The 12,212-nt window shown below is 38.7% G+C and overlaps 1 protein-coding gene across 1 annotated transcript in view; it reads left to right on the top strand.

The window, feature by feature from the left end:
• LOC108721188 (homeobox protein MOX-2) overlaps window positions 1–12,212 on the top strand; it is a 57,646-nt gene that overhangs the window by 14,328 nt on the left and 31,106 nt on the right. The window contains exon 4 of the mRNA XM_018445595.1: window positions 8–210. Coding sequence (XP_018301097.1) covers window positions 8–210 — 203 coding nt within the window. The remainder of the gene's footprint in view (window positions 1–7; window positions 211–12,212) is intronic.

Genomic DNA, 12,212 nt, shown 5'->3' with positions numbered 1-12,212 from the left:
GCTGCAGTTGCAGCACGAGGATGATCTGCCGCCGACGGTGCGCCATGCCGTCAACGCGACCGTGCCGAATGGCGGCGCCGCGACAACCACGACGACGGTTCTTGTGCTGCAGGAGCTCGTCGCGACCGATCCGTCCGCCGCCGGTGCAGCTGCAGCCGCACAACAACTGACGCTTACCGCCGCCGCCGCTGCAGCGTCGTTTCGCGCTGGGTAAGTCATGTTTTTCCGTTACGTTTCGCGAATTTTCCTCGTATCCGCTCAACCAGTTTGCGCTCGATCTTTCGATCTTTATCACATGTTCTCTAGTCGTCGATTCAGATGATCAGATAACCTTCGGAATGAATACGACTGTTCTTACAAACCAAAAAGTACACGCCTACATCACATAGATTCAAGGAAATCATTAAATATTTATATCGTAATGCTAAATAACAGATTATTAACTTGGTTGAGGAATTAATCGAAATAATGCATAAACAAAAGTCCTTATCTAACGAAAAGGATCAGCGTATGCGATAATATATCTAACGGGAGCAAGAATTTTCATATTATATAGCATCTCGTAGCCCGATTTAATCGTGTTCGCGAATATTTCTTGGATAATCGTATGCGAGTATTAAGTATATGTTTACGTCGCAAGTCCCACGCGCATATTTCACATATATTATAATTAAATCTATCCTGACCGTGTCACAGTCGTCGAATGACGTTGTATTCGAGACAGGTTGTAATTCATCCTTTCTCTGATTATTGACTCACAATGCCTCTTGCGGTTTGTCCTATCCGCACAGCAGATGCGACCGCAACGTTACAAACGAAATGTGCGGGCACGAAATACTGCAGTGGGAATTTTGATGTTAATGTTTTTCATTAACAGGTATCTCCGGTATTTTCACAAAGTATGTCAAAAAATATATTGCTATGTGCATTCGCACATGAGATTATGAATACATTACATTGCGGCATAAACTGATTAATATCGTGTCGTTGGTTGGTGCTACAAAGATAACAGTAAGTAAAAAAGATTAATGAGAATGAATCACGTTTGTTTGTAACGTTGCGAAAGACATTGGGAGAAAAAGGCGTGATTGCCGGATACACGCATACTTTCCTTCTGCCGAGATTGCCTGGAGATATATTCAAAGTGATAATATATTAAAACGAGAGGACCCGAAGACGCGGCAAAGGTTATAACGAAAAAATGGAAGGATAAGCTAAATGTCATCTTCGGAGCTTGTTACAGGCTCACAAATGAACGTAAAGGATTCAGTGCTTCGTTAGCGCGCGTATTTACGAGTGTACGACCGAAACGAGAGTAATAATTGCGGACTTTTACGAGTTACGCGAAGCAATTCTATCCCCTTCGCAAAGGAACTAAGTACTCGAAGGTCGGAAATTTACAGATGTAATTCGTCCAACTTATTTTTGAAAATTACCTTGTACTAGATTATATCAACCGAGATTAAATCAATATTTACTCAGCGCCAGCCAACAATATAAGACTAAATGTTTTTCCAGAAGCACGAATAAATCATGGGCGATCTGATAAAGCCAATGACGTCTGTACATAAAAAAAAAAACAGTAAATAACGATCAATAACTATTCTTTTTATTAAATTTTTATTATTATCGAATTATGGCAGACTGTTTACACCGACGGTAGCGTAGACGTCACAGAAAGAATTAGAATGGGAGTACATAGCGCTCGAGGAGCGGAGCGCTATCTGCGCATGTATCAGCGTCGACAATTAACAATCATTGCGCGCACTTAGCCGCGAGCGGTGCGGATAAGTCACGTTGCTATATAGAATTTATTATTATGACGAAGACTACCATCTCGCGCGTATGTGCGAATTATGGTACGTTTCCACTGAGCGCGTCGCGTCGTCCATCGCGTCACGACGCGACGCGAAAGAAGTTCAAGAATAGCGTCGTACTAATTCAGGAAGGAAATAGGAATATCATTTTGATCAATTAATAATTTAGAACTTACGAATACTGTTCCATTTTTCGTGACCTGCCTCATGGTGAATCCGCGCGATCCAGGAAGAATATTTTGTCTCTAAAATCTTTTATTTCTAAAATGTCGAGCGAAATTACAATGCGTCGCGCAAAAAGTCGCGCGTCGAATGATACAATAAAATTGGATGTTTTGATTGGTTAACTCGTGACGCGGACGGACGACGCGACGCGTGGCGCGCTCAGTGGAAACGCACCCTTACGCGCGGCGGCGATCCCGCGCGCGCGCGCACCGTTCTCCGCACGCGGAATATCGGCGAGCCAATAACCATTAACCACGCACGCACACCGGCGCGCGCCACCTTGCACTTTTGCAATAAATAAAAATCAACCGCAATTAATCGGCGTGAGATATGCACGCGGGAGAGACCTTGGATGGCACGAAAGAAAAACCGCGCCAACTTCTCTCCTGCGACCGCTTAATTTTTTTTTTTTTTTTTGTTCACCCCGTTATTACGAAGCGAGTGTGTTGCCCGTGCACTCTCCCGTCGAATTCCCGCCATTTCGAGTGAGACTCTTTCTCGCGGGTCCGTTCACCAAACAAGCGGCCGCTGTTTTCTCCTTTCTTTTTCTTTTTTCTTCTTTCTCGCTTCGTCTCCTTTCCATTTTTCGTCGGAATATATTGGTTGGACGTATATACAGATTGAAATATTCGGCCGACTCATTCCTGAAGAAATAGCGACTGTCTCTCTCACTACGAAATGCCTCCATAGTGATCTTCGAAAATTCAAGTTCCCTTTCACTTCGCACCTTCAGACGCGTCACCGTGAGTTTCGACAATAATCAAGATGTAGTAGAAAGAGAAAAAGGCAACCTTGAAGAGATCTCATCATATGTACAATTCACTTGCGTTTTCGAATGATTTCCTTCCGCGATATCGATGAATTGACGTAATATTCGAAGAATTGACGAAATAGTTCTGTTAAATTTATTATAGTCTTTCAAAATATATTAGAAAATATATCTATTGTTGTGCTATTGCTATATTTGTCAAGAAACGAGATTTTTCAAAAGCGTATTTTTATAACAATACTTTATCTCGTATCTAACGCATCTAATCTTCCTCAAGCAACGCAGTAAATAATTAATAATAAATAATTTCTTGCGTAACAAAGAAGATATTCCGAGTTGAACTCTTTCGTTCCCGTGATCGAATGAGACGAGTAAAAAAAGCCCCTAGAGGGCTTCTCTGCTATTCTCTTTTGTCTAGTCCTCCACGATCAGAACGCGGCGGGCAAAAAACAATCCCTCGTATTCTCTTAATCTTTTTCTGTTGGTCGTCCAAGCCGTAGGAATGAAGAGAGAGAAAACGAGTATCAGGAGAGGAAGGGAGCCATCCCTTTCCGTTCGCCCATGGCCTCAAGAAGGAAGTAAGAAAACAAGTTTCTCGCGCGAATTCTTATTTATTTTTATTTACTTTGCACAGGATTAACTGTTTATAGTTCTCGTCCACAGTATATTTTTCCGTAAAACACAATTTGCAAGTGGGAAGAAATATATATCTCTTATCATTGAAATGTATTGTAAAAGTAAGATTATAATACGGAAATAATTCGTGTTAACGGACCGTCGGAACATTCGATGTTTTCTGTCTAAGCACCTTAGCTAAAGATCGAGTCAAAGGAACTGGTTAAGCTGACATGCGTGGGTGCGTGATATGAATGAGTACATATGACAGGTGATGCGTGTTATTGATATAAATGTTCAAGAAAAGCGCAATGTATTTAAATCCATACACAACGTCGTACGACAGTTCAATATACTCGCATCTAACGTTTCTTCACTATTTCTATTCGGATTTGCATAAAAATCTATCGAGACGTGAGAGAATTCGATGAACACTATCATCTCTACGCTGGAAACGTATAAATAGCGTTATTAACATATTTAAAATTTATATTTAAATAAATTTATAATAAATACAGAATAAATAAAAATATTTAAAAATAGATAATAAGTCTAAATAAGTTATGGATACACTGAGAAAAAAATATCCTAAATTTAAATAAATATTTATTTGAATGCCAACTAAATATTTACTTACACTAAATAAATTTTTACTAACAAAATTTTTACTTAACCGAAAGAAGTGATTGTCGAATCAAATTAATGTTTTTTGTACCAAATAAATATATCTTTATATTTAATAAATATTTAGTTGGCACTATTCACAAATAAATATTTTATTTAAATTTAGGATATTTTTTCTCAGTGTAGAAATAAAAAAAGAGATAGATCGCTTGTGGCAAATTCCTTTGTCTGACATTATTAAATATTCAGCGGGACTTTATTTTTTAATTCCGAACAAAATGTAAAGTGATTATTTCGTCATGAATGAACAGAGCAAGGCGTGAATCGATAATTGCAGTCCATATATACGTCCTATAATTGTCAGCGTGTAAAATGGAAACGGTCTGCTTCTTTCCTCGACTCGTTCATCCTTTTAATTCAAGTTCCTTCCAAGAGAAGATTATCCGTCAGGACGGATTGATCCATCTTAAATTGAGAACCTGTCTCGGATTTCGCCGTCGGGCGAGCAACCGCGAACGAGTTTAAGCCGTGGAATAAGTAGCTTAAAGGGAGCGCGGGGAGAATGGATCTCGCTTTCGACAAGTTCCAAATCGACCGACTGAGTTTTATCCTGACGAGTTTTATCACGTACTCATCTCGTACTTAGTAAATATACTTGCGAACGTTTTAATCGGATTATAGAAGGAAGCGTATTTCCTTCAATAATTAACACGCATTTCATCGAAATTTTAAATTGCATGTTATTCACACACAATAAAACAGCTATAAATAAATCATTGGATGTCAATGAACGACGAAGAAAATATTTTTATAATAATTATAGCTGACGACTGACGTAAAAACAAAACACCGTGTATGTGAATTACTCTATCAGTGACAGGAGGAAGAAATGTTGTTATTTCATGTGTACTTAATTTATAGTCCATTTCCTGCCACCCTATCTTGCGCAACGCGATACGACTTAATATACTCCTACGCGTTCCGTCTTTTCAATTAGCCAAACGTTACGTGATAGATCTCGATACGCTCGCCAGAGCTAATCGATCGTTTCCAACGGCATCGACGACTTTCCTGCCATTTTACAAATAACGTACGACAAACAAGTTCGCTGCGCCGATCGATCACCGTCTCTCTCCCTCGAATCACCGCCATGTTAACCGATATTATCAGCCACCGGCGTGTTTCTATATGCCACGCTAAAATAATGGATATTAATGACGTCCGCGAGAGACATCGCGATATGACCTACTAACGCGTATTTTTCGTGATTCCGTAATTCGCCCGCGTAGAAATTTATGGCGTTGCTCCCACGCGGAAAGGTGCTGGTGGTTTATCTCGAGGCGCTCCGAACAACGCCAGAGAGCGTGCAGTTTCTTTTTTTATTTTTTTTTCATATCGCAGGTCGGAAAATTATAATGTTGGCGTGACGACTTCACACGTCGCTGATCACCGTATTTTCCGTCAATGGGACGCGCTCGCGCAAATATAATCCTGTTCCATGTGTAGGTCCGCCGTCGCGGTAACCACAATGGCGATCGTCTAATGGCGAGGAACCGAGCATCGCTCGAGGGTCGCGGCGGCGTAATCTATGTTAATGCACCGACGGAGGTGGTTGAGATATAATAATAGTGTTTTCGAGGATGTGACGTCATACACACCAGCGCGCACGCACACACGGCGTGCACGCATATGCGCTTTTCGTGGATTATTTATTTGACAGATCTCCCTACGGGGCGTTTCTACGTTTATAACCCGGCATCTCTTCTCGGTTTGTGTCCCGCCATATACAGCCCGCGCGTCCGGTCGGCGTACCGGTGTAAGTTACCGGTGGCCTATTAACGCCGGCCGTGGAAGCACGATATATCCGCGTATACCTGCAGGCACAGCGAGATCGGTTTCGAGAATGCCCGCGTGGCACGGCACCGGAATTTTTTCAGCTCCGTTTTCCACGCTTCTCAAGAAGCGCGAGATAACTCGCCGACGGGATCTCCAGCGAAAACGCTTTATTATGTAAATTGTATTAAGCGTGAAACGCTAACGCCAAATGATTATCAATTAACGTTAATCTGATCCTACGCATAATATTAGAATAATTATGCAGGGCTGTCGTGTGAGAAGAAATAAAATACAGCATAACTAAATGAATCTACTGAAAAAATACTAAATAAATCTTTGTTTGAATAGTTCTAAGTAAATACTTATTAAATGTAAACATATATTTATTTGATACAAAAACCATTAATTTGATTTAACTATCATTTTTTTATTAAGTAAATATTTATTTACTATAAGTAAAGGTTTACTTAGTATATTTAAAGAAATATGTATTAAAATTTATTGAATTTTTTTTCAATGTGATGGCGTCAATCATATTAATCAAAGAGAGAGAGAGAGAGAGAGAGAGAGAGAGAGAGAGAGAGAGCGCAAGTATTATTTACAATATATTTAAATAAAGTGAAGATATTAAGTGTATTGAAATAACTGAGTGTCACAAAGTTCAATCATATATGCAAGTCAGCGTTAAAGATATCAATCGATATAAATTAGCGCGTAAACGTAAGTATGCAAAATACGATGCATTCGCGAACTGTATCGCGTGGGTTAAGTATACACTCGGAATGAAATTCCCCTCATCGTTCGTGAAAGTGCCGCCGTATCCCGCGAATTTTTGGATTACCGGAGGCCAACGTTTCGTATGCGCACCAAATTGCCGTAATGATGGTGCACCGACGTAAAAACCATTTCTCTCTCTCGTTCGTGGAAACGAGAACGTATAAGTCGGGCCCCGCGTCTCTTTCGTTTGTCCCTCGTTCGTTTTTCTTGTACGTCCCGTATCCCGTTCCACGAAGCAACTCCGCAGTCATTCCACGTTGCTCTTCTAGAAACGCCGGAAAAAATTACCGATATATAACCGATGAAATAACTGATATTCTCCGTTTATTCGGTGCGATTATTTCGCACTATCGTTTTTACACTATTGTGTTTATTATATCACTTAATCGATGTTTGCTGTAGGATATTTCTACGCATTTTCCAGATTTTTTGCAGTTTTGCGACTGTAAAGAGAGATTATCATAAAAAAGATCTTGATGTGACTACATGATAATGGAAAGTATAAATACCGCTTATCATAAAGTCAGCTTTTTTTAACGATGAATTGATGATACCTTTGTAAGACATCAGAAAATGATTTACGTTTTATAAACGACTTTTCTTTTGAAGCCTCATATTTCTAATTTACATTGTGCTTCCACGATTTTACGCGATTATGTATAATTATATGTAGCGATCGGTGAAAAAAAAATTATATTGAACTAAGATATTCGCTAACGAGAGTGATTAACTTCAACGATGAATACCAGGAAAAACTGAGTCATCGTCTACTTCACATCCATCCCACGCAAAATTGCGGCTGAAATCTGAGATAAATAAGAATTTTCCATTTGTCGATTTCGCAATGCGATCGGTTCTTTTTCATTCTAATACAGCGATACAAATAGACTACGATTTGAATACGGTCTCACGTGATCATGCACAATATGGGTATACAGAACTGGGCATGTATTTGAAATGCTTTTATTTAATAAAACTACTTGCAATACAAGCGTATTTTGTATTTTTTATTTCAGCGGATTACATAAAAGTATTACGTATTTTGTATTTAAAATCGAAAGATTGAAAGCCTTTTGTATTTTGTAATTCAAATAATACGGTTGATTATCAATGTTAGTATTTGACATACAAAATACTTTTATATGCTCCTATGAAATATAAAATACAAAATATTTTCATGTACTCCGAACAAACACAAAATACAAAATTTAATTATCTTATCAATACTGTTTTTCAAGTAAAAATATTTTAAATACATGCCAGCCCTGGGTATACATATACATATCTATATGTATATATATATATATATATCGTAATCACTCACAAATAGAAATCGATCGACGTAAAGACAAATTCGTTCGTTTGCGCCCATGAATGATTATGAGACGACGCAATAGCGTAAAACGTATACGTGGGCATGTAAATGCAAGATTTGCTGCATGTGTTAACCGCATGTGTTAACATATTTCCTCGCGAACGATATCTCTATTTTTTCCCTGCCTTCCTATTTTTTCCGTCTCTCTATCTCCGTGCGGTTGGCAAATTTGCATACGAACGAACTTAGTGTACTAGTAAACGTTACGTATAGAAACTCCAAGAAGTGAAATCAACCATCGATAATCGACCTGGTCAAACTCCCAGCTCTTGCTCTCGCGAACTGAACCACGAATCGTTTCCACCGGCGCGGTGTATCGACGTCGCCGATATTTTTCGCGTCGATTGTAGCTCGCACTTACACGGTAAAAACGGTTTTGTTGAAGTAGACGAATATTTAGTTGTATGTATAGATATATAAATTTGAAAATTTTATTTGAGTTATTTATTTGAGTCATTAAAATAATTATGTAGGACGGTTAAAGTGTTTTTGAAGTTAGCACGACGTCTTACTAATTTTCGAAAAACAATAACAGTTCTAATATCACTTTTTATAATTTTACAATTCCTTACAGAAATAAAAAAAAGAGTAAAAGTCATCAGCTTTATTACAGTTCCTTGTAAAAATAAAAAAAAGAGTTCCATATTTTTTATACTAAAGAAACCAAAACTGAAAAAGCAGTAGCCGGAACTCTATTTAAAAATGATTGTAGAGCATAGAATTCTGCTAGAACTAACGACAAATATCGTTAGAATTGCAATAAATTATTATCAGTACGATATTTTTTTTCCATGTGCCGTGATATCTTCTACGTTTAAAGTTTATTAATTGATAATCGGAATAATTTTGTTTTCAAATTACATATATTGGTTAAATTCAAACAGTACTAATGGAAACTGCAGCCAAAAGTGGAGATATTTTTCTTTTCTTTGTACTTTAGAGGAGAAGTTTCGTGCTAGATTCGCAAAGTTAGGACGCAATATTTTTAATTTTAATTGTTTGGTATAAAAAATGTGAAACTTTTTTTATTTTGATAAAGAACTGTAGAACTATGAATAGTGCTGTCATTATTTTTTTTTTATTAATAGAATGCTAACTTTCCAAATCCCACTTTATGTGAACCTGTGAAGTATAAAGTTAACACGATATTTTATTAATAACTCATTTATCAGTGTAAGAATCGACTGGCTTAATACCCAATTTAACGGAGATCGTGTATCTCTGTTGCCGTTCGCGGATGATTTTTAATCTTTATCGCGTGACTATAATGCAGAATTGACTCACCTAGTTTTATTCATGACAGCAATAGCAAGAATAGCACAACTTCGTCGTGCTCCGTTAGTTCCGGACACGTCCCGCGAAATTTCGCGCTTCCGCTCAATATAGGTTTCGCGTGTCGGACGCGCAGCGAGAGCTATTTTACCTTTGTGGTTTTTCTTTCTCTCTCAACCGGACAAACGTCTGTTATTTCACATGCATCGTTGAATGATCGATATTCAGATCAGCAAATCGCCGGAACGCAAGAGTAGACAGACGCTCTCACTTTTCAGATCCGCTTTTGCACGTGACTCGTTCTGCGATTTCGAATTCCTCTCCCAAGATCGTTCGGAGCGTAACCGCGTAAAAGAGCTTTTGGCGAGAGAGAGAAAAAGACAGACAGAGAGAGAAAGAGAGAGAGAGAGAAAAGCAGCTTTTGTAACTCTTGGCGGCCCTTTAAACGCGCGTCCTCGGGGCCCGCGGAAAAAATCCAATTAGTCGTTCCCCCTCGGTCATATCCTTATACTGCGCACGGTGCCACGGAGCAAAAAGCCAAAATAAGAAGGACGCGTGCGTGCACGCATGCATGAAGCGGCGGCACGCATGAGACACACGCAAGAAAATCCGCCCGATACATGCCCGCCGGCTAGGGATGCATGCGACGCTGCGATAATATCGAAGTACGGCTACTTCTCTTTCGATATTTTATGTCACACTCATACATACATTACAATAAATTTATATACAATATTAAGGATTTTAAGATTGCCGCTCGTTGTCAGAACATTTGAAAAATTGCTTTGTTTTTTTAACATCAATATCGCAAACGTGAATATGAAAAATACTTTATTGGCTGCGTTCAGCAGAAAAAACAGCTTCGCAACTGTTGTAAAACTTTAATATAATTGGTCTTGCCCTTAATTTCTTACTGGATCTAAATGTATAAACCAATTATATTAAAGAAATTTACAACAGTTGTAAAGCTATTTTTTTTTAATGCAATCATTGTCTTTTGTTCGCCATTGAAAAAACTCAGTCTTTTCTCAAAACCGATATTAAATAAATAATATTGATATTAATAAACTATTACTAACATTATTATGTACTGATGGCTATAAAGTTAGCCGAAACATGTTTACTAATTATTAATTAAATAAAATTACTAATATTAAAAATTTATCGCGCACAGAGAGAGAGAGAGAGTACAGCGCTAATTCCTAATAGCCATGGCTTACTATATTATATTTTTAATAAACTATATACTAAAATATCGATGTTTCATGAAAACCAAGCAATTTCAGACAATAATAAATAGTTCACTCTAGCATATTATTATTATTATATGACGTAGCGCGACGGCGTGTTACAAAATACATGTTTACGCACGCGAGATGTGCACGTTGTCGATAAACTCCGTTCATTTCCATATCGAACACACGTAAATTACTACGTCCGACGCTCGGTACGCCGAATGACAGACGAAGAGTAGCCGCAGAATCGGATGAAGAGCGGGGCCGCGATGCTGCTAAGGAGATGCGTACATACATACACGTCGGCCGGCGTGATCGCGATTTGTTTCCACGCTAGTTTGACGACACGGCGCTACTTCATTCACGTTCGCAACCGGTTGAATACGGACGTGAGCGCATGCCGGTATGAATGGAATTAAGTGCTGTCGATTGCTTCTTTACGCTCGGCGATCGCTTTCAACTTGTCCCGCAACAATGAGCGTATGCAACGATCTGTTTGGCATTTGCCAAGTGAATAGTCTTTTGTATGCTAAAATGCATGCGTGCTTTAATTCTGATGTAGTATGTTAAATCACTGTTGCGGAATATAACGTCAGAATTATGACAGCGGCTGTTAAAGTAATTTTGCTATTTGTAGAACGTTTGTAATATCGTTTACAACTGATGGATGGATATAATTTCATTGTGACGTTGATGCCGTTAATTATCTCGATTATTTCTTTTCAGAACTAATACTTATCATTCTTAAAAGAGATTCTCCTTATATTCATGTACGCCACAAAAATAGATTTTCCTCGTACAATTCTCACGAAAGTATCTCTGATTGCAAAACATCGACCACAAACTTCCGCAGATTAACGCGTATTAAGTGTATTCCTAAGCTAGAAGAAATATGAGCAGAATCTGAAAGTTATTAATAACTATTTTATAATAATATTATGTGTCTCCGTAATTGTGTATTATATTTCTCCGAGATGAAATTTGAATATTCCCTAAAAAATATCTTATCGTATAATATTATACCAGTTTCCAAACACTACATTTCGAATGTACACACATTGAGAAACATGTCTGGTTGGATTAATTGGAATCTCTGATTAAAAATGGATGAATCATAATTTTCTAGTTAAATATACATAGAATTCTAATTGAAATAACCGGAATTCTATTTGATATAAATTATAATGGATGAATCAGAATCTTCAGGTTTGTTCATTTTCAACCAGACATTTTTCTCGGTGCACAGGTGCGAAATATTCATTTAGAAAAGTAGACGCTCGTTCTACTACAATCTTATACGTATCTGTGAATTCCTTCGTTATACTACAATCTACAATAGCGTATTGCCGGTCTGCCTGTTGCGAGAAATAGCACGCCAGCAGTTTAGCGTACAAAGCTTATATTCTACAATGGACGCGGAACGCGACGGTCGCGTAACAGATCGTAAGACGTGAGAGGCTTGCATGCGAAGAGATCTGCAGGGACGCGGCACATTCAACTCGCGCATTCTGGAGCAGAGTGACGTGCGTTCTACGTTCCCATTGTGGTACGGCCTTAGCACAGAGAGGTCCGGCCAGGATAATCCGATAGAGCATTGTGCGTGGTCGCGCCGCGTGGCGCGTCGCCGCGTCATCCGGCGCAACGAGCGGACGAGCGTGAGCGCGAAG

The sequence above is a fragment of the Mycetomoellerius zeteki genome, unplaced genomic scaffold (assembly GCF_001594055.1).
Source record: "Mycetomoellerius zeteki isolate Tzet28-1 unplaced genomic scaffold, Tzet1.0 scaffold164, whole genome shotgun sequence".
NCBI classification, from domain to species: Eukaryota; Metazoa; Arthropoda; class Insecta; order Hymenoptera; family Formicidae; genus Mycetomoellerius; species Mycetomoellerius zeteki.
This window is presented reverse-complemented; position numbering and strand designations above follow the sequence as displayed.